The sequence below is a fragment of the Erythrolamprus reginae genome, chromosome 2 (assembly GCF_031021105.1).
Source record: "Erythrolamprus reginae isolate rEryReg1 chromosome 2, rEryReg1.hap1, whole genome shotgun sequence".
NCBI classification, from domain to species: Eukaryota; Metazoa; Chordata; class Lepidosauria; order Squamata; family Dipsadidae; genus Erythrolamprus; species Erythrolamprus reginae.
Genome location: NC_091951.1, coordinates 24,661,799 through 24,685,462, shown reverse-complemented (window position 1 = coordinate 24,685,462; position 23,664 = coordinate 24,661,799). Strand labels below are relative to the sequence as shown.

General features: G+C 41.6%; 1 protein-coding gene across 5 annotated transcripts in view; it reads right to left on the bottom strand.

The window, feature by feature from the left end:
• Positions 1-701: 701 nt before the first annotated feature.
• LOC139160023 (zinc finger and SCAN domain-containing protein 2-like) overlaps positions 702-23,664 on the bottom strand; it is a 58,152-nt gene continuing 35,189 nt past the window's right edge. The window contains exons 1-2 of one of the 5 annotated variants that reach the window (XM_070737529.1): positions 12,475-12,551; positions 702-3,288 (exon numbers count right to left, since the gene is read on the bottom strand). In XM_070737529.1, coding sequence (XP_070593630.1) covers positions 1,490-2,710 — 1,221 coding nt within the window. In that variant the 5' untranslated portion in view covers positions 2,711-3,288; positions 12,475-12,551 and the 3' untranslated portion in view covers positions 702-1,489. Of the gene's footprint in view, positions 3,289-4,632; positions 4,704-12,474; positions 12,552-13,447; positions 15,817-17,678; positions 17,700-19,892; positions 21,602-23,664 lie in introns of those variants that run through there. The other 4 variants (XM_070737531.1, XM_070737532.1, XM_070737528.1 and 1 more) reach the window with 4 other exon arrangements.

Below are 23,664 nucleotides of genomic sequence, written 5' to 3'. Positions count from 1 at the left end.
CCTAACCGATCGCTGGGATTCGTGTGGCAGAAGCCGAACTCGCAGATAACCTGGTCCGATGCAATGTAGGGCTTTATAGGTTATAACCATAGAAACATAGAAGTCTGACGGCAGAAAAAGACCTCATGGTCCATCTAGTCTGCCCTTATACTATTTTCTGTATTTTATCTTAGGATGGATATATGTTTATCCCAGGCATGTTTAAATTCAGTTACTGTGGATTTATCTACCACATCTGCTGGAAGTTTGTTCCAAGGATCTACTACTCTTTCAGTAAAATAATATTTTCTCATGTTGCTTTTGATCTTTCCCCCAACTAACTTCAGATTGTGTCCCCTTGTTCTTGTGTTCACTTTCCTATTAAAAACACTTCCCTCCTGGACCTTATTTAACCCTTTCATATATTTAAATGTTTCGATCATGTCCCCCCTTTTCCTTCTGTCCTCCAGACTATACAGATTGAGTTCATTAAGTCTTTCCTGATACGTTTTATGCTTAAGACCTTCCACCATTCTTGTAGCCCGTCTTTGGACCCGTTCAATTTTGTCAATATCTTTTTGTAGGTGAGGTCTCCAGAACTGAACACAGTATTCCAAATGTGGTCTCACCAGCATTCTATATAGTGGGATCATAATCTCCCTCTTCCTGCTTGTTATACCTCTAGCTATGCAGCCAAGCATCCTACTTGCTTTCCCTACCGCCTGACTGCACTGTTCACCCATTTTGAGACTGTCAGAAATCACTACCCCTAAATCCTTTTCTTTTGAAGTATTTGCCAACACTGAACTGCCAATACAATACTCAGATTGAGGATTCCTTTTCCCCAAGTGCATTATTTTACATTTGGAAACATTAAACTGCAGTTTCCATTGCTTAGACCATTTATCTAGTAAAGCTAAATCATTTACCATATTACAGATGCCTCCAGGAATATCAACCCTATATAACCAACACTTTGAATTGTGACCGGAAACTGATCGGCAACCAGTGCAGACTGCAGAGTGTTGGAGTAACATGGGCATACTTAGAGAAGCCCATGATTGCTCTCGCAGCTGAATTCTGCACGATCTGAAGTTTCCGAACATTCTTCAAAGGTAGCCCCATGTAGAGAGCATACTCGATGATTTTAATTCCTTCAAGATCAACCAGAGAGCCGCTACTGTACTGTTCCAGTTCCAGATGCTGCCTATCTGATAGTGGGGCCAAAAACAGGCTTGTCCCTTCTCTACGGATGGCATTTGCCAAATCGTCTCACCGATTATATGCTATCAAGTCATTTTTAGACTCCTAGCATTCTATCTCTGCAACTGAGTCAAGTGAAATAATAACATGTTTTTGCCAGGGTGGGCAGGTGCCAAGTCCTCCTGGAAAATTGAACTCAGAATCCCTATGCAGAAAGAAACATGAACATCTTGCTGTTTGCGCCTCTATATTCTTCCATCATACTCCGGGTCCTTGGTTTCCAAATGAGATGCAAAACATTTAAGAGTCACTCAAAGAATTTGTCTTCTGAGTGAGTCCTCTGATGTCTTAGCAGGTTGGAATTAAGACTGAAACTTTTTCCACAATCAGGACATTCAAAGGGTTTCTCTCCTGTGTGAGTCCTCTGGTGTCTCACCAGGGTGGAATTCTGACTGAAACGTTTTCCACAATTATGACATTCAAAGGGCTTCTCTCCTGTGTGAATCCTCTGGTGTACCATCAAGTGGGAATTGGCAGTGAAACTTTCCCCACAAACCGGACATTCAAAGGGTTTCTCTCCTGTGTGAGTTCTCTGATGAATCACCAAAATGGAGTTCCTACTGAAACTTTTCCCACAAACCGGACATTCATATGGTTTTTCTCCTGTGTGAGTCCTCTGGTGGCTCACTAGATGTGAATTCAGACTGAAACTTTTGCCACAAAGACTACATTGAAATGGTTTCTCTCCTGTGTGTGTCCTCAGGTGTACCACCAAGTGGGAATTCTGACTGAAATTTTTCCCACAATCAGGACATGCAAAGGGCTTCTCCCCTGTGTGAGTCCCCTGGTGTCTCAACAGGCTGGAATTCTCAGAGAAACTTTTCCCACATTCCGGACACTCATAAGGTTTTTCTCCTGTGTGAGTCCTATGGTGGATCACCAGGCTGGAATTGAGATTGAAACTTTTCCCACAAAGACTACATTGAAATGGTTTCTCTCCCGTGTGTGTCCTCAGGTGTATCACCAAGTAGGAATTTAGACTGAAACTTTTTCCACAAACAGGACATTGAAATGGTTTCTCTCCCGTGTGTGTCCTCAGGTGTACCACCAAGTGGGAATTGCGACTGAATTTTTTCCCACAATCAGGACATTCAAAGGGCTTCTCTCCTGTGTGAATCCTCTGGTGAAGTACGAGGTTGGACTTCTCACAGAAACTTTTCCCACAGTCAGAACATTCAAAGAATTTCTCTTCTGTGTGAGTTCTCTGATGTCTTACCAGGTTGGAATTTTTACTGAAACTTTTTCCACAGTCAGGACATTCAAAGGGTTTGTCTCCTGTGTGAACACTCTGGTGTTCCACCAACTGGGAATTGCGACTAAAACTTTTTCCACAATCAGGACATTCAAAGGGTTTCTCTCCTGTATGGGTTCTCTGGTGCATCAGAAGGAGGTAATTTGTAGTGAAACATTTCCCACAATCAGAACAATCATATGATTTCTTTTTTGTGTACATCTTCCAGTGTATCATGAGGTCAGAATTCAGATCAAAACTTTTCTCATAATCAGGACATTCAAAGCATTTCTGCCTGGTGTGAGTCCTCTAATGTATCACCAAGTTGCTGTGCTCAATATATAGGGAGACGTTGCAGGACTTCTCTCCTACTTGGGTCCTTCCATGAATAACAAGGGAGCTGTTGTGATTAAATGTTTGGCCACATTAGTATTGGTTCTCTCCAATGTGGATCATTTTGTGCATACTCAGTTGTGATTTGAAATCTGAGTTAGCTGCCGAGCATTCAAATATAAATCACGTGACCACGTGAAAGCGGCAGTAGTCATGTATGAAAAATGGTCATAGGTCAGTTTTTTTCAGCGTTGCTATAACTCCGAACTGTTACTTAATGAACTGTTGTAAGTTGAGGATTAACTGTCATGTATCCTTGTGTTCCGCATACTCTACTCTTTACAGTTTGAAAACACTTCCTGATCATCTGCTGGGGAAGGAGAAGAATTTTGGAGTTTTCTCAAGGAAATGTGTGATGTGCTTTCCTTTTTAACGTTGCTTGTAACAGTTGTCTGGAGTGCTCTTATTGCCGTCTTCTTTGTCTATATAATTCAAAGAAAAGAATAACTTTAATGGCGTCTTCTTTGTCTATATAATTCAAAGAAAAGAATAACTTTAATGATTTGTAAAATGATTGCAGAAGAGGTCAAAAGAGAAAGAGAAAACTATATATACTGTTCAAAAAAAATAAAAAGAACACTTAAACAACACAATATAACTCCAAGTAAATCAAACTGTCCACTTAAGAAGCAACATTGATTGACAATAAATTTCACATGTTGTCAGCACATTCAACTTTGTACAGAACAAAGTATTCCACGAGAATATTTCATTCATTCCGATCTAGGATGTATTCTTTGAGTGTTCCCTTTATTATTTTGAGCAATGTACATTGCGTGTCCCACCAGCACTGTGTCATGGAGCAGGACTTTGCAAGGCGTGTTTTGCCATTGAAAGCACAAACTGCAGCACTGCCGTGAGCTTCATCATACCAGCACAGCTGGTGTCCCGCCATTCGCAGTTGCGCTGGTATGTTAAAACTCGAGGTAGTGCTTCTGCAAATCCTTGCAGTCTTGCTCAATGAGGCAACTCTGGTGGCAGTACAAGTCTCATAAAGACTCATTTCTCACATCCGTTATTGAGGGGTTTGGGTAGTGTGGTCGAGAAGTGAGACACGCATCTTACCCTTCCAGCTCCATCGTGTTCCTTGCTGTCCAAGGACAAGAGAGCCAGGGTGGTGCAGCAGGTAGAGTGCTTTACTACAGGCCACTGAAGCTGACTGTAGATCTGAAGGTCAGCGGTTCAAATCTCATCACTGGCCCAAGGTTGACTCAGCCTTCCATCCTTCCGAGGTGGGTAAAATGAGGACCCGGATTGTGGGGGAAATAGCCTAGCTCTGTTAAAAAGTGCCATTGCTAACATGTTGTAAGCCGCCCTGAGTCTAAGGAGAAAGGCGGCATAAAAATCAAATAAATAATAAATATGTTGTAAAACGTCTCACGAGTTCAAACTTCTCAAATCCTCAAGGGTTTTTTTTTACATGTGTTCCTGGACACACCAACGAGGAATGCGAAGGAGATGCCAGTGTCCAGTAAGATGTGTTTATCGTAGCGGGGCAAAAATTGGGAGTGCAGTTGCATCAAGTGAATGGGCCATGCCAGGCCGCTAGATGTAAACCTCAGCTGGAAACCACTGGAAGTGGAGGACGGTTGGGCCAGCCGCCTGCTGCCTGCAATGCCAGAAAGGCAGTGAAGGGAACTGCAGCTAGCATGGAGCTAGAACCATAGAGTTGGAAGCGCACTCCCAGAGTGTCCACTTCTGGAAGACTATCTGCCCTGGGTCCCAGAATACTTGACAGTAGGTGGCTGGCCTGACCGGCCTCTTACCGCTTGGGTTTTGAGTGGTGGTCTGCCTGGTCACAGGCTGGGTTATTTGCTGGATGAGCTCTACATGGCAAGAGGTGCCCGGTGGTTGCTCTCTTGCGAGTGGGGTGGGAGTTTTCAGTCGAGGGGGATGGATGGATGGATGGGAGGCAGGCGAGCACCAAGAACACTGGGGAGAGATAGAACAATAAAGTGGCTCAGCTGCCATTAGTTGTGATTAAGAGTCTGTTCTGGGTCCTATTCTTTTTAATATGTTTGTGAGTGACATAGGGGAAGGTTTGGTAGGGAAGGTTTGCCTATTTGCCGATAACTCTAAAGTGTGTAATAGGGTTGATATTCCTGGAGGCGTCTATAATATGGTAAATGATTTAGCTTTAGTAGATAAATGGTAAAACCAATGGAAACTGCAGTTTATTGTTTCCAAATGTAAAATAATGCACTTGGGGAAAAGGAATCCTCAACCTGAGTATTGTATTGGCAGTTCTGTGTTAGCAAAAACTTCAGAAGAGAAGGATTTAGGGGTAGTGATTTCTGACAGTCTCAAAATGGGTGAACAGTGCAGTCAGGCGGTAGGGAAAGCAAGTAGGATGCTTGGCTGCATAGCTAGAGGTGTAACAAGCAGGGAGGGGGAGATTGTGATCCCGCTATATAGAATGCTGGTGAGACCACATTTGGAATACTGTGTTCAGTTCTGGAGACCTCACCTACAAAAAGATACTGACAAAATTGAACGGGTCCAAAGACGGGCTACAAGAATGGTGGAAGACTTAATGAACTCAATCTGTATAGTCTGGAGGACAGAAGGAAAAGGGGGGACATGATCGAAACATTTAAATATGTTAAAGGGTTAAATAAGGTCCAGGAGGGAAGTGTTTTTAATAGGAAAGTGAACACAAGAACAAGGGGACACAATCTGAGGTTAGTTGGGGGGGAGATCAAAAGCAACATGAGAAAATATTATTTTACTGAAAGAGTAGTAGATCCTTGGAACAAACATCCAGCAGACGTGGTAGATAAATCAACAGTAACTGAATTTAAACATGCCTGGGATAAACATATATCCATCCTAAGATAAAATACAGAAAATAGTATAAGGGCAGACTAGATGGACCATGAGGTCTTTTTCTGCCATCAGACTTCTATGTTTCTAAGAGGCTGATTAGTCTATTAGTCGTGAGTAAGAGGCTCAGCTGCCATTAGTTGAATGGGGAAGGGAAGGGCTGCTTCCTGTGCTGGTGATAGGGCTTGTTTTCCAAAGGTATTTTCAGGGAAAAACAATAGTATAGCAGTTATTGGATAGAATGGCTGTAATTAATATGAATACAACATATAACAGAATAACAGAGTTGGAAGGGACCTTGAAGGTCTTCTAGCCAAACCCTCTAGTCTACCATTTCAGACAAGTGGCCATCAAATCTCTATTTCAAAACCTCCAGCGATGCAGCACCCAAAACCACTGAAGGGAAGCTATTCCATTGGTTGATTGCTGTAATCGTTAGGAATTTTCTCTTTAGTTCTAGGTTGTTTCTTTCTTTGGTTAGTTTCCATCCTTACGGAATGACAAATGCATCCATATATATCACTACCTGTCATTTTTCTCATTGATTAAATAAATTTAATCTTTTTCAATTCATGCTTAGTTGAATAGTGTTGCTGATATTGAATGGGGAGAACAGAAAAATAGACAATAGTTCCTCATTCCCTTCCTCCAATTACTTATCTATTATCTATTTTCAAATTCTGAATACACAAAAAAGATGGTGTCATCTTTCTTCCACTCCCAGATGATTTGAAATGAATAACCAGATCTTCCTTGTTACAGGGACGAGACAGCAAGCCGGTGGCAGGAAAAGCCAAAATTTTTTTGCATCCAGTTAAAACCCTCCTTAGGTGTGTGCATGTGCATGTGCGAGAGTGATAGACACACCACAGTTACACGCACACGCAGAGGGGGGAGAGAGAGAGAGAGAGAAAAACAGGAGAGAAAGACAAAGAAAAAGAGGCACCAAAGCCGGCAGCCAATTACTAACACGCTACTGCATGGTGTCGTCAAAGCTCTGCAAGAGCTCCCTGCACAAACCCAATGTGTCGGAGAAGTTCACAGCACTGGCGCAAGAGCTGTGCACCCAAGAGAGCCACATTCATTCATTCATTCATTCATTCATTCATTCATTCATTCATTCATTCATTCATTCATTCATTTATTGGATTTGTGTGCCGCCCCTCTCCGTAGACTCGGGGCGACTAACAACAATGATAAAACAGCATGTAATAATCCAATCCAATCCAATCCATTCAAATTCTATTCTATTCTATTCTATTCTATTCTATTCAATCCATTCATTCATTCATTTTATTTATTTATTGGATTTGTATGCCGCCCCTCTCCGCAGACTAAAATAACTAAAAAAAACCCTTATTATAAAAACCAAAGATACATACAGACATACCATGCGTAAATTGTAAAGGCCTAGGGCAGTGGTCCCCAAACTACGGCCCGCGGGCCACATGGCGGCCCACTTAGGCCATTTATCCGGCCCGCTGGTGAGTGACAAGAGCCCAGGGAAAAGAGAGAGAGAAAGAAAGAAAAGGGAAAGAGAGAGAGGGAAGGAGAAGTGGAGAGGAAGGAAGGAAGGAAGGAGAAATGGAGGGAACAAGGAAGAAAGGAAGGAAGGAAGGATGAAATGAATGGAGGGACAGAGGAAGGAAGGACTGTTTTTTTGGGGGGTATTTTTTTTAAATTTTTCTCTCAACATACATTCAAACAACACAGTGTACCATCTAATTTTCCATGAATAAAATGCAGTATTTTGTTAGCAACTAATATCAATCATCAACAAAGTTGCAAAAGATTTTTCTTCTAATTTTGCCATCCAGTTACATTCATTTTCTTTTAATTAAATTCCTTCCTTAATGTTCCTTCAAAAAGTGCAACACCAATTATATTTCTAACTTATTAACCATTATGCCAAAGTGCTTCCTTCTTTTTTTATACATTTTTCTATAAACCAAGAAAACCTTGTATAGCCAATCAGATGTCAACAAAAGAAAATTAAAAACAAAACATAAACGTATATGAATTTCAGACCTTCTCCCCCCTCTAAATAGTAGGTTCCCATTTTGTTTTTTACTTTAAAATAAGGTATGTGCAGTGTGCATAGGGATTTGTTCATAGTTTTTTTTTTATACTCCGGCCTTCCAACAGTCCGAGGGACAGTGAACTGGCCCCCTGAGTAAAAAGTTTGGGGACCCCTGGCCTAGGGGGAAAGAATATCTGTTCCCCCATGCCTGACGGCAGAGGTGGGTTTTAAGAAGTTTATGAAAGGCGAGGAGGGTGGGGGTAATTCTAATCTCTGGGGGGGGGGAGTTGGTTCCAGAGGGCCAGGGCCGCCACAGAGAAGGCTCTTCCCCTGGGTCCCGCCAAACGACATTGTTTCGTTGACGGGACCCGGAGAAGGCCCACTCTGTGGGACCTAACTGGTCGCTGGGATTTGTGCAGCAGAAGGCAGTCCCTGAGATAATAATTATGTGGCCTGGTGCTAATTAGTGGGGGCGCACTGCTGCCAAAGTCTAGGCCAGGGGTCTCAAATGCAATTTACCCGGGGGCCGCTGGAGGTAGAGTCTGGGTGACGCTGGGCCGCATCAGGTTTTCCACAAATGTTATCAAATGTCTTTTTTCCCCATCTTATTTTGTGTTAAAAAATAAAAATAAATTAACAATTAAATTAATAATAAATAAATAAAATTAAAATTAAAATGATAATAATAATAATAATAATAATAATAATAATAATAATAATACAGCAGATACAGTAGAGTGAAGAAACCATTCAGCTCCCCACACAACACTGAAAAGTGCCATCTGTATTAAACTCGGGCCGCACCAACATTAAACTTTGATATTGAGGTGGGGCCTGCAAACTATTGTCCCGCAGGCCACGAATTTGAGACCCCTGGTCTAGGCCATTTGGCTGGCAAGGATGTGCGGCTGGCCGAAGCAGAGCAGCTCTGGCTGCACCATGAGCGGGAGCTCTGCCTGCAGCAAGGGCCTCTCTCCTAGTCTTTTTAATATGTTTGTGAGTGACATAGGGGAAGGTTTGGTAGGGAAGGTTTGCCTATTTGCCGATGACTCTAAAGTGTGCAATAGGGTTGATATTCCTGGAGGGGTCTGTAATATGGTAAATGATTTAGCTTTACTAGATAAATGGTCAAAGCAATGGAAACTGCAGTTTAATGTTTCCAAATGCAAAATAATGCACTTGGGGGAAAGGAATCCTCAATCTGAGTATTGTATAGGCAGTTCTGTGTTAGCAAAAATTCAGAAGAGAAAGATTTAGGGGTAGTGATTTTTGACAATCTCAAAATGGGTGAATAGTGCAGTCAGGCGGTAGGAAAAGCAAGTAGGATGCTTGGCTGCATAGCTAGAGGTATAACAAGCAGGAAGAGGGAGATTGTGATCCCACTATATAGAGCGCTGGTGAGACCATATTTGGAATACTGTGTTCAGTTCTGGAGACCTCACCTACAAAAAGATATTGACAAAATTGAATGGGTGCAAAGACGGGCTACAAGAATGGTGGAAGCTTTTAAGCATAAAAAACGTATCAGGAAAGACTTAATGAACTCAATCTGTATAGTCTGGAGGACAGAAGGAAAAGGGGGGACATGATCGAAACATTTAAATATGTTAAAGGGTTAAATAAGGTTCAGGAGGGAAGTGTTTTTAATAGGAAAGTGAACACAAGAACAAGGGGACACAATCTGAAGTTAGTTGGGGGAAAGATCAAAAGCAACGTGAGAAAATATTATTTCACTGATAGAGTACAGTGGAACCCCGACATAAGAGCTGCTCTACTTACGAGCAACTCGAGATAAGAGCTGGGAGGGGAGAGATGTTTTTGTTCTACTTACAAGCCCAAATTCGAGATACAAGCGCCAAGGAGCTGTCTCCTGAAGCCGAACGCTAACTTCCGCGTTCGGCTTCAGGAGACAGCTGCGAAGCGGCGCGCGTGTTTTAAAAGGTTGCAGCCGGCCTGGGGGGCTCGGGGGGTGCTTGCAGCCAGCCTGGGGGGCTTGCCAGAACCCCCCCGAGCCCCCCAGGCCGGCTGCAACCTTTTAAAACACGCGCGCGGCTTCGCAGCTGTCTCCTGAAGCTGAACGCGGAAGTTAGCTCTTTTTCTTTCTCTCTTTTACCTTCCCTTCCTCTATTTCTTCTTTTCTTTCTCCTTCCCACCTTCTTCCCTCCCTCCCTCCCTTCACTCATTCCTCTCTTACTCTCCCCTTTCATAAGTTTCCTTGCTTCCTTCCTCTGTTCCTGTCCCTTCCCTCTTTCCTTCCTTCCTTCCCACCCTCCGTCCATTCATTTATCCCATTCCTCTCTTGATCGCTTAAAGCCGGTCCCTGGTGCAAAAAGGGTTGGGGACCTCTGTCCTACAGGATTGGGTGGCAGAGAAGTTGAACATATGTAAATTTAAAAGTTTAAGAAAGTTTACAAGTTAAGTGAAAGAAACTTCATTATTCATTTATATGTACATGTACATTTCTTCATTAAAAACTTGTCTTTCTGCATAATTTAGACTAACTTTGTGAGTTTTTTGAGGGCTGGAACCAATTAAAATTATTTACATTAATTCCTATGGGGAAAAGTCGTTCAAGATAAGAGCTGCTCGACTTAAGAGCCCAGGTCAGGAACGAATTAAACTCGTATCTCGAGGTACCACTGTAGTAGATCCTTGGAACAAACTTCCAGCAGACGTGGTGGGTAAATCCACAGTAACTGAATTTAAACATGCCTGGGATAAACATATATCCATCCTAAGATAAAATACAGGAAATAGTATAAGGGCAGACTAGATGGACAATGAAGTCTTTTTCTGCCGTCAGTCTTCTATGTTTCTATGTTTCTAAATACCTGCCGGCTGCCCATGGCAGTGTGACTTTCATTGCTTGCCTCCACATGGACTTGGGGCAGTTGGAATTGGCAGCCGGGATGCGGCTGCAGCTGGGCAACAAACTCTGATCCCCTGGCGAGACGAGCCAAGCCCTGCCAGATTTCCTGAGCACCGCCAACGTGCTGGCCATCTACCTGTTTTGCAGAAGGAACTGTGGCCGTTGCTGATGGTGCAGCAGAACCTCGTGGGTTGCTTCAAGCAGGCAAAGGGGGTAGGGAGACTCGGCCCAGGAATATCCCACAGGTAGAAGGAACCAGGCGGGGTGCATCCCTGGGGTTGGCAGGATTTTAGAAGCGCAAAAACGCTAGGGAGCCCACAAGATCCAGCTTCCTACATGCCCCAAGTGTCCGTTCGGGGGCCTTGGATCCCCTTCCAAAGCCTGCATGGGAGGCAATATGGTGGTCCTAAGCAGGAATCCTGGCAAACACGGCAGTGGGTGGAATGGAGCCGTTGCTGCAGCACACCTGTTGGGGAGGATGGCTGAGTGCTCAGCCAACCACAGGAAGCTTTGGATGAGCCGTGCGGGGTGACACTGGCCTGGATTGGGTGTGGGGAATGTTGTGTAGTTGGAGTGGCCTCTCCCTGTCCCCACAGCACCAGAGCTATGCATGCCACAACATCACTTGGTATGCCATCTGGAAGCCTGATGCAGTTCCAACTCCAAAGTCATCAGCTCTTAGGAAACATCAGAGATTGTTCTTTTTTTAAAAAAGATACTTTACTTGAGGTCTCCTAGAACTCCCAATTTTTAGTCTTTTGAACTAAAATTTTGCACAGCATCGTTTTATATAATAAAGAAACTATATGCCAAATTTTATCAAAATCTGAGATTGTAAGGTGGGGATGATCTTTAAAATTGGTCCACTTGACACGGAATGACCCTGAAGTATAAATAGAGTAGGGCATGATAATTATATTGGGTTGGCAGTGAAAGTACAATTACAATAGACTAACATAATGAAACATGAGAATTAGATATGATAGATGAGGTGGTATTATTTTATTAAAGGTTTTTAGATAACATAAATTTATGTTGATTAGGCGGATTGATAATCGAATACTATATTTCCATTAAGAAAGGAATAAGGGCTTATTAAACCAATGGTGTTGATAAGTAATGATAGAAAATAAGTAGATTTAAGTGATATGGGTAATTAATATTTAAGATTAATTAACTTTTCTATTTTAAGAGCAATTAGTATATGATAAGGGTAAAGAAATTTTTAAGAGGTACATAAGGATGTATGACATTTGAAAATAATCACTTTCGCCTAAATGTAATAAAGTTTAACAGATAAGTGAAAGTAAATAGATGAGATGTAATAGCAAATAGTATTGTAAGTTTGTAAAACGATATTAAAATGTTTAAATTTTCCAGGTGATAAAAGTAAAGGAGGCAGCATATTGTTGGATGATAGATACCGAATATAAATGTAAATTCATTATATTGCATTGAAGATTGAAGGTTTATGATATTATACTGTTTAAAAGTGGAGAAAAATAAAAAAAACTTTTACCCCAGAAAAAAGAGAGGGGCTCAATCATTTCTCCAGAGCATCTGAAGGCAGAACAGGAAACAATGGATGGAAACGAATCAAGGGGAGAAGCAACCTAGAAACAAGGAGACATTTCCTGATTGTGAGAACAATTAACCGGTTTTCCTGCAGAAGTTGTGGCTGCTCCATCACTGGAGGCTTTCAGGAAGAGACTGCGCAGCCATGTGCCTGAAATGCATAAGGTCTCCTGCTGGAAAAGGGTGCTGGACTGGATGACCCCAAAGATCCCTTCCAACTGTTCTTCCGCAATTCTAGTCGCTTCTCTGCTTCCACGCCGTGGAGGGAACCAAACAGCCTGAGTTGCTCCCGGATTCTCCTCCGACCTGCCCTCAACTCACCTTCCAGCTGATGCTTCGATCCTCTGAAGAGGCGAGAGCGCTTCTCGGCACCACACTCTCCACTCGGGTTCCTTTCTGGAAGAGGAAGTTTCTCTCCTTCCATCCCTTCTAGCAATACAGTACTCGATGGTTAAACTCGTTCAAGATCAACTAGAGGCCGCTACTGTACTGTTTACTTTCCAGTCACAGATGCTGCCTCTCTGGGTTTTTTTTTTTTTTTTTGGGTGGGGGTGGGGGTTGGTGGGTTTGGGGGGGGGGGGAATCGCCTCACTGAATACATGCTATCAAGTCATTTTCAGACTCCGAGCAACCTCTCTTTGCAGCTGAGCCAAGTGAAATAATAAAATGTGTAAATATCTTTGTTGTTCTTCTCTGCCCTTTTTCTAAAGTCTGAATACCATTGTGTCTACCGTCCCTGTCTTATTGTCCTATTGTCCAACTTTACCTGTACCTACTTTGCTTTTGCTTACGTCCATACCCATACCCGCTATCTTGTACATATCTACCTACCTACCTATAAATAAATAAATAAATGTATGCTTCCTCCTTTCTGTGTCTACTTCAAATACTGAAAGACTGCTATCATATCACCCCAGTGCTTCTCTCTGATCCTCAATTCCTACAATCCTTGATTGTATGTTTTACCCTCCACTTGCTTAAATGTCTTTGTTCTTCTTCTCTGCACTCTTTCTACAGTCTGAACAGCTTTTTTGTATATTGGTAACCAAAACTAGATGCTATATCCAAAGTTTGTACTACCAATACAGTATAACAGTACTAACACTTCATGTGATCTTGAAACTATCCCTGTGATGCTGCAGACTGGGCTGCATTGACTTTTTTGCCTGTTACATCCCACTGCTAGCTCATATGTGAATGTTTCTAGGTCCCTCTCACTGTTCCTGCTCTTGAGCCAGGTAAAACCTCTTCTATTGATGTGCATTTAGCTTTTCTTGACTAAGTCGAAAACCTATTTTATATTTTTTTATTTTTGTCAAGCATATATAAACTTACAAATAAAATTATAAGCATGATTGTGAATACATGAAATGTATAAACTTTTTGATCCAATATATTTATGAATACTCAATATATGTAAATTTCTTTCTGTCTTTTTGATGCACATTTTTCCTTTTATTTAAAAGTTGTTTATCCTTGTTTTGTTTTAGGGGTTTTTGAGTTTGTAATTTAAATTAATTTTTCGAATAAAACATTTCTTTTTCAAAAAAGCCACTTTACAAGAAGCAAGTTCAAGGAACCCGCTATCTTGTACATATCTAACTACCTGCCTACCTAACAAAATAAATAAATAAGTAAATAAATGTATGCTTCCTCTTTTCTGTGTCAGTCCTACAAATACTTGTTAATTCGTCCCATGTTTGGTCCTAACAACAACTTTATTTAATTGGATTTGTATGCCACCCCTCTCTGAGGACTCAAATCAAATCGTTCTGCTGTTCCCAAGAGGTCGTTGATGAAGTTCTTCATTTCTTTCTTAAAGTTCCTCACCTCTGAGGATTTCAAGGGGTCCTGTACATAGTTAACATTTAATGCTGTCAAGTCATTTTTAGACTCCTAGCATCCAATCTCTGCAGCTGAGTCAAGTGAAATAATAAAATGTTTTTGGCAGTGTGGGCAGGTGCCAAGTCCTGCTGGAAAATTGAACTCAGCATCCCTATAAAGCTCGGCTGCAGAAAGAAACATGAACATCTTGCTGTTTGTGTCTCTATATTCTTCTACTATACTCCGGGTCCTTGATTTCCAAATGAGATGAAAAACATTTAACAGTCACTGAAAGAATTTGTCTTCTGTGTGAGACCTCTGATGTCTTACCAGGTTGGAATTAAGACTGAAACATTTTCCACAATCAGGACATTCAAAGGGTTTCTCTCCTTTGTGAGTCCCCTGGTGTCTCACCATACTGGAATTGTCAGTAAAATTTTTCCCACAAACCGGACACTCATATGGTTTTTCTCCTGTGTGGGTTCTCTGGTGTACCACCAAGTGGGAATTTCGACTGAAACATTTCCCACAATCATGACATTCAAAGGGTTTCTCTCCTGTGTGAGTCCTCTGATGTCTCGCCAGGCTGGAACTAGCAGTGAAACTTTTTCCACAAACCGGACAGTCATATGGTTTTTCTCCTGTGTGAGTCCTCTGGTGGCTCACCAGATGTGAATTCAGACTGAAACTTTTCCCACAAAGACTACATTGAAATGGTTTCTCTCCTGTGTGAGTCCTCAAGTGTATCATCAAGTGGGAATTGTCAATGAAACTTTTCCCACAATCAGGACATGCAAAGGGCTTCTCCCCTGTGTGAGTCCCCTGGTGTCTCACTAGGCTGGAATTCTCAGTGAAACTTTTCCCACATATTGGACATTCATATGGTTTTTCTCCTGTGTGAGTCCTCTGGTGTATCACCAGGCTGGAATTGAGACTGAAGCTTTTCCCACAAAGACTACATTGAAATGGTTTCTCTCCCGTGTGTGTCCTCAGGTGTACTACCAAGTGGGAATTGAGACTGAAACTTTTCCCACAATCAGGACATTCAAATGGTTTCTCTCCCGTGTGTGTCCTCAGGTGTACCACCAAGTGGGAATTGCGACTGAATTTTTTCCCACAATCAGGACATTCAAAGGGTTTCTCTCCTGTGTGAATCCTCTGGTGAAGTACGAGGTTGGACTTCTCACTGAAACTTTTCCCACAGTCAGGACATTCAAAGAATTTCTCTTCTGTGTGAGTTCTCTGATGTCTTACCAGGTTGGAATTGTTACTGAAACCTTTTCCACAGTCAGGACATTCAAAGGGTTTCTCTCCTGTGTGAACACTCTGGTGTTCCACCAACTGGGAATTGCGACTAAAACTTTTTCCACAATCAGGACATTCAAAGGGTTTCTCTCCTGTATGGGTTCCCTGGTGTCTCGCCAAGCTTGAATTGTGACTGAAACGTTTTCCACAAACCGGACACTCACATGGTTTTTCTCCTGTATGTGTTCTCTGGTGCATCAGAAGGAGATAATTTGTAGTGAAACATTTCCCACAATCAGAACAATCATATGATTTCTTTTTTGTGTGCATCCTTCAGTGTTGCTGTAACTCCGAACAGTTACTTAATGAACTGTTGTAAGTTGAGGATTACCTGTAATGTATCCTTGTGTTCCGCATACTCTACTCTTTACAGTTTGAAATTTCTTCCTGATCATCTGCTGGGAAAGGAGAAGAATTTTGAAGTTTTCCCAAGGAAATGAAAAATATTTTGTTTTCTGGCGTGATGTGCTTTCCTTTTCAACATTGCTTGTAACTCTCAGTTGTCTGGAGTGTTCTTATTGCCATCTTCTTTGTCTATAAAATTCAAAGAAAAGAATAACTAATTGTTTATAAAATGATTGAAGCAGAGGTCAAAAGAGAAAAAGAAAACTATATATACTGCTCAAAAAACAATAAAGGGAACACTTAATATAAGTTAATACGGTGTTGATAAGTAATGATGGAAAATAAGTAGATTTAAGTGATATAATTTGGTTTCCTCTGTTTCCTTGGGAATGATATGGTTATGATAATATCTTGTAAGATTTTGATGATAAAGTATGGGTAATTAATATTTAAGATTAAATAACTTTTCTATTTGAAGAGCAATTAGTATATGATAAGGGTAAAGAAATTTTTAAGAGGTACATAAGGATGTATGACATTTGAAAATAATCACTTTGGCCTAAATGTAATAAAATTTAAAAGAAAAGTGAAAGCAAATAGATGAGACGTAATAGCAAATAGTATTGTAAGTTTGTATAACGATATTGAAAAGTTAAAATTTTCCAGGTGATAAAAGTAAAGGAGGCAGGATATTGTTGGATGATAAATACCAAATATAAATGTAAATTCATTATATTGTATTGAAGATTGAGGGTTTATGATATTTTTAAAAGTGGAGAAAAATAAAAAAACTTTTACCCCAGAAAAAAAAAGAAAAGAAGAGTGGCTCAACCTCTTCTCCAGAGCAAGGGGTCTCCGCGGGGTTTCCAAAGCCGCCGCTGCCGCCACCCACCACAAAATCCCCTCGCTCGAACGGAGGCGGCGGCGGCTTCAAGGGACCAACAACTGGTCCTTCTCGGCGCTGGGTTGTTGCAGCCTCCGAGGCCACCGCCGCCACCGCCTCCGTTCGGGTGAGGGGATCTCCGCGGTGGGCAACCTCGGAGGCTGCAGCAACCCAGCCCCGAGAAGGACCAGCTGTTGGTCCCTTGAAGCTGCCACCTCCGTTTGTGTAAATCGGCACTTGATAATTTGGGTGTTCGCAGTGGAGCCTCTCCCACCCCCACCCTCCGAGGCGCAGAGAAAGAAAGAAAAGGGAAAGAGAGGGAGGGAAAGAGAAGTGGAGAGGAATGAAGCAGCAAAGGAAGGAAGGAAAGAAGGAAGAATGAAATGAATGGAGGGAGAGAGGAAGGAAGGACTGTTGGGGGGGGTAATTTTTTTTAAAAAAAATTCTCTTAACATACAAACAACACAGTGTACCATCTAATTTTCCATGAATAAAATGCGGCATTTTGTTAGTAATTCATATCTATTATCAAAAAAGTTGCAAAAGTATTTTTTTTCCTAATTTTGTCATCCAGTTACATACATTTTCTTTTAATTAAATTCCTTCCTTAATGTTATTTCAATAAGTTCACCAATTATATTTCTAACCTATTAACGATTATGCCAAAGTGCTTCCTTCTTTCTTTATACATTTTTCTATAAGCCAAGAAAACCTTGTATAGCCAATCAGATGATAACAAAAGAAAATTAAAAACATAACATAAATATATATGAATTTCAGACTTCTCCCCCCCCCTCCAACTAATACGTTCCAATTTTGTTTTTTACTTTAAAATAAGATATGTGCAGTGTGCATAAGGATTTGTTCATAGGGGTTTTTTTATAGTCCGGCCCTCCAACAGTCCGAGGGACAGTGAACTGTCCCCCTGTGTAAAAAGTTTGCAGACCCCTGATCTGAAGGGAGAACGGGAAACAACGGATGGAAACGAATCAAGGGGAGAAGCAACCTAGAAACAAGGAGACATTTCCTGACTGTGAGAACAATTAACCGGTTTTCCTGCAGAAGTTGTGGCTCCTCCATCGCGGGAGGCTTTCAGGAAGAGACTGAACAGCCATGTCCCTAAAATGCATAAGGTCTCCTGCTGCAAAAGGGGGCTGGACTGGATGACCTCAAAGATCCCTTCCAACCGTTCTTCGGCAATTCTAGCTGCTTCTCTGCTTCCACGCCGTGGGGGGAACCAAACAGCCTGAGTTGCTCCCGGATTCTCCTCCGACCTGCCCTCAACTCACCTTCCAGCTGATGCTTCGATCCTTGGAAGAGGCGAGAGCGCCTCTCTGCACCACACTCTCGGTTCGTGTTCCTTTCCGGAAGAGGAAGTTTCTCTCCTTCCATCCCTTCTTGCAATACAGTACTCGATGGTTTTAACTCCTTCACGATCAAGCAGCGAGGCCGTTATTTTACTGTTCACGTTCCAATCACAGATGCTGCCTGATTTGGGGGAGTAGGGGGGGGGGGAGGCAGGCTTGTCTCTTCTCTACGGATGCCATTTGCAGGATCGGCTCACCGTATTACATGCTATCAAGACATTTTCAGACTCCTCGCAACATATCTTTGCAGCTGAGCCAAGTGAAATAATAAAATGTGTAAATGTCTTTGTTGTTCTTCTCTGCCCTTTTTCTAAAGTCTGAGCACCATTGTGTCTACCGTCCCTGTCTTATTGTCCTATTGTCCAAATTTACCTGTATCTACTTTGCTTTTGCTTACGTTCATACCCATACCCGCTATCTTGTACCTACCTACCTAAAATAAATGAATGAATAAATAAATAAACGTATGCTTCCTCTTTTCTGCTATCATATTACCCCAGTCCTTCTCTGATCCTCAATTCCTACAATCCTTCATTATATGTTTTACCCTCCACTTAAATGTCTTTGTTCTTCATCACACTCCTAGCTGATATGTAATTGTTTCTAGGTCCCTCTCACTGTTCCTCATCTTGAGCCAGGTACAACCTCTTCTATTGATGTGCATTTAGCTTTTCTTGCCTAAGTTGAAAACCTTTTTTACTTTTTATTTGTCAAGCATATATAAGATTACAAATAAAATTATAAACATGGTTGTGAATACATGAAATGTATAAACTTTTTGGTCCAATATATTTATGAATATACAATATATGTAAATTTATTTCTGTCTTCTGGATGCACATTTTTCCTTTTATGTAAAAGTTGTTTATCCTTGTTTTGTTTTTTTAAAAAGGTTTTGAGTTTGTAATTTAAATTAATGTTCAGAATAAAACATTTATTTTTTTTAAAAAGCCACTTTACAAGAAGCAAGTTCATGGGCCTTTGTTGCTATTCCCTGCATAGTTCAAATGTCTCAACAACACTTTTATATTATGGTGATTATTACTAAGCACAGTACTGAGTGTGGTATCACCAGCACTGTTTAAACCAATTCCCTCTTCCTGTGGTCTTGACATTATTCATCAGTTGATACAGCCTAGGACTGCATTGGCTTTTTTTGGCATCAGCAGGACAATGTTGGCACAAGTGGTACTGTATTTGTGTATTTATCTTTTTTTAAAAAAATAGTTTATTAATTTATTGAGAAAGGAACGGGAAGGGGGGTACAAAATGAAAGGGAGGGGGAAGGGGAAGAAAGGGAGTACAAATATATGGAGTTTGAGAGTAGAGATTACACATATCAATTACATTCTATAATATATATATCTTGTTGTATATCAGTCCTTATTGTTACAATAGTCCTATTCATGTTTCATTCACGATTTACAATTCCAATAAACAAATATATATTTTATTATCTAAACCTTATGTTGCTTAGTATTTGTCAGTTCAAAACATTGAAGTTCTGATATATATTATGGTTGGGAGTGAGGTTAGTAAGGAATTGTGATTTTTAGATAGTACTTAAAAGGGTGGGGATTGGGTAGAGAGAGGGAAGTATAATGGACAGGGAAGGGAGAAGGAACAAACTTCCAACAGACGGGGTGGGTAAATCCACAGTAACTGAATTTAAACATGCCTGGGATAAACATATATCCATCCTAAGATAAAATACAAGAAATGGTATAAGGGCAGACTAGATGGACCATGAGGTCTTTTTCTGCCGTCAATCTTCTATGTTTCTATGATCTGGCTCCCCAAATCAACACAGACTGTGGCAACTTCACACTGGACTTCAAGCATCTTGCTCTCCACTCTTCCTCCATACTCTGGGCCCTTGGTTTCCAAACATTTCACAGTCATTCAAGGAATTTCTCTTCTGCGTGACTCTTCTAATGTCTTACCAGGTTGGAATTGTGACTGAAACTTTTTCCACAATGAGGACATTCAAATGGTTTCTCTCATTTATGAGTCGCCTGGTGTCTCACCAGGCTGGAATTGGCAGTGAAACTTTCCCCACAAACCGGACACTCATATGGTTTCTCTCCTGTGTGAGTCCTCTGGTGGCTCACCAGTTTTGAATTGCGATTGAAACTTTTCCCACAATCAGGACATTCAAAAGGTTTCTCTCCGGTGTGAGTCCTCTGGTGTACCACCAACTGGGAATTGCGACTGAAATGTTTCCCACAATCAGGACATTCAAAGAATTTCTCTTCTGTGTGAGTCTTCTTATGTCTTACCAGGTGGCAATTTAGACTGAAACTTTTTCCACAATCAAGACATTCAAAGGGTTTATCTCCTGTATGAGTCCTCTGATGTTTTACCAGGTTGGAAGTCTGATTGAAACTTTTCCCACAATCAGGACATTCAAAGGGTTTCTCTCCTGTGTGAATCCTGTGGTGTACCACCAATTGAGAATTGAGACTGAAACTTTTTCCACAATCAGGACATTCAAAGGGTTTCTCTCCTGTGTGAATCTTCTGGTGTACCACCAGGTGAGAATTTTGATTGAAACCTTTCCCACAATCAGGGCAGTCAAAGGGTTTCTCTCCTGTGTGAATACTCTGGTGTAGCACCAAGTGGGTATTTTGACTGAAACTTTTCCCACAATCTGGACATTCAAAGGGTTTCTCTCCTGTGTGAATCCTCTGATGTACCAGTAGAGTGGAATTCTGACTGAAACTTTTCCCACAATCAGGACACTCAAATGGTTTCTCTCCTGTGTGAGTCCTCTGATGTCTTATCAGGTTGGAATTTAGACTGAAACTTTTTCCACAATCAGGACATTCAAAGGGTTTCTCTCCTGTGTGAGTCCTCCGATGTTCCACTAAGCTGGAATTCTGACTGAAACCTTTTCCACAATCAGGACATTCAAAGGGTTTCTCTATTGCGTGAATACTCTGATGTACCACCAACTGGGAATTGTGACTGAAACGTTTCCCGCAAACCTGACACTCATACAGTTTTTCTCCTGTATGTGTTCTCTGGTGCATCAGAAGGAGATCATTTGAAGTGAAACATTTCTTGCAATCAGAACAATCATATGATTTCTTTTTTGTGTACATTTTCCAGTGTATCTTGAGGTCAGAATTCAGATCAAAACTTTCCCACAATCAGAGCGTTCAAAGGATTTCTCCCTAGTGTGAGTTTTCTAATGTATCACCAAGTTGCCATGCTCAGTATATAGGGAGATGTTGTAGGACCTCTCTCCTATGTGAGTCCTTCCATGAACCACAAGGGAGCTGTTCTGAGTAAAGCTTTCGCCACATTAGTATTGGTTCTCTCCGATGTGGATCATTTCGGGCATAGTCAATTGTGATTTGAAATGTGAGTTAGCTGACAAGCATTCAAATATAAATCAAGTGACCATGGAAATGCTGCAATAGTCATGAAAGTATGATAAATGGTCCTTGGTCAGGTTTTTTCAGTGTTGCAGTAACTCCGACCAGTTACTTAATGAACTGCTGTAAATTGAGGATTACCTGTAATGTATCCTTGTGTTCCACATACTCTACTCTTTTCAGATTGAAATCTCTTCCTGATCACCTGCTGGGGAAGAAGGAGAATTTTGGAGTTTTCTGAAGGAAATGAAAAATATGTTGTTTTCTGACTTGATGTGCTTTCCTTTTTAATGTTGCTTGTAATTTTCAGTTGTCTGGAGTGCTCTTACCGCCATCTTCTTTGTCTATATGATTCAAACAAAAAAATTACTTTAATTGTTTATAAAATGATTTATTTATCTATCTATCTATCTTACTGCGCGTGCACTCTTACTGACGGAGGGATTCCCCTGCCTTGTGATTGCCCCCAATGGGATTTTCCATTCGTTTCCGCGCCCACCGGATGCCAGCCAAAGCGCCTGGTCCAGATGTCCCCCTTCCTCATCTATCTGCACAGCAGGAGGCGAAGCGCTGGAGGGGGGATGTCAGGCCGGCCCTCCTGCCGCCCCCCAGCAAAAAACGCAAAGCCTCGTCGCCGCCGCAGCCATTGAAGGAGGCTTAAGTCTCCTGGTCCTCCCCGCCCCTCGCCCGTGGCCGGCAGAACTGCCTCTCAAGCCCTCTTGCCCGGCGGGAGGCGAAGCGCTGGGATGGGGCAGTAGCAATGTGCAGCAGCTGCCAAAAAGCCAGAACAATTCTAGGCTGCATTAACAGAGGGACAGAATCAAGATCACACAAAGTGTTAATACCCTTTTGCTGCACGAATCCCAGCGACCAGTTAGCTCCCACAGAGTGGGCCTTCTCCGGGTCCCGTCAACTAAACAATGTCGTTTGGCGGGACCCAGGGGAAGAGCCTTCTCTGTGGTGGCCTCGGCCCTTTGGAACCAACTCCCCCCAGAGATTAGAATTGCCCCCACCCTCTTTGCCTTTCGTAAGCTTATTAAAACCCAGCTCTGCCATCAGGCATGGGGGAGCTGAGATATTCTTTCCCCCAGGCCTTACAATTTACGCAAGGTATGTTTGTATGTATGTTGTAATAAGTTTTTTTTTTAAGTTGTTACATGCTGTTTTTTATCACTGTTGTTAGCTGCCCCGAGTCTGCGGAGAGGGGCGGCATACAAATCCAATAAATCAATAAATCAATAAATAAATGCCTTGGTAAGGCCACACATAGAACACTGCATTCAGTTTTGGTCGCCACGATACAAAGAGTACAGAGAAGAGCAACAAAGATGATTAGGGGACTGGAGGCTAAAACATACAGTATAAAGAACTGTTGTAGGAACTGGGTATGTCTAGTTAAATAAAAAAGGACTATTGGAGACATGATAGCAGTGTATTTCAGGGGTTGCCACAAACAAGAGAGAGTGAAGCTATTCTCCAAAGCACCTGAGGGTAGAACAAGAAGCAATAGGTGGAAACTAAACAAGGAGAAGCAATTTAGAACTAAGGACAAAATTCCTGACAGTTAGCACAATTAATCAGTGCAACAGCTTGCCTCCAGAAGTTGTAAATGCTCCAACACTGGAAGTTTTTAAGCAGATGTTGGATAACCATTTGTCTGAAGTAGTGTTAGAGTCTCCTACCCAAGCAGACAACACACACAGAGGAAAAAAGGCAGAAAACAAGGAAACTCCTTCTTTTCACGCACAGCAACCAATCTCATCTTTGATTGGCTCCTGCAGCAGACAGCTCCAATCAAGCTCAAATCAGGCTCATACATGGATTAAGCAATAGGAAATACAGTGTTCCCTCGATTTTCACAGGTTCGAACTTTGCAAAAAGTCTATACCACGGTTTTTCAAAAATATTAATTAAAAAATACTTCACGGGTTTTTTCCCTACACCATGGTTTTTCACCAAACTTTCGTCCGCCTTTAATAAATATTTTTTTTTAATAAACTTTAATAAATACACAAGGTGAGTAATAATCTAAATGGTTGCTAAGGGAATGGGAAATTGTAATTTAGGGGTTTAAAGTGTTAAGGGAAGGCTTGTGATACTGTTCATAGCCAAAAATAGTGTATTTACTTCCACATCTCTACTTCGCGGAAATTCAACTTTCGCGGGCGGTCTCGGAACGCATCACCTGCGGAAATCAAGGGAACACTGCACGGTGCTTGTGGGCTACATATGGAAGTAAAAAAATCAAAATAACAGAGTGGCAGATCAATCCATTATTGTCCACAACAAAACAAGAGAGTTGAAAGGGACCTTGGAAATCTTCTAGTAGTTCAATCCCTTGCTTGAGCAAGTGACCCTGACAAAAATGACAACTTTATCACCCAAAAGATACAGGATTGAATTAGAG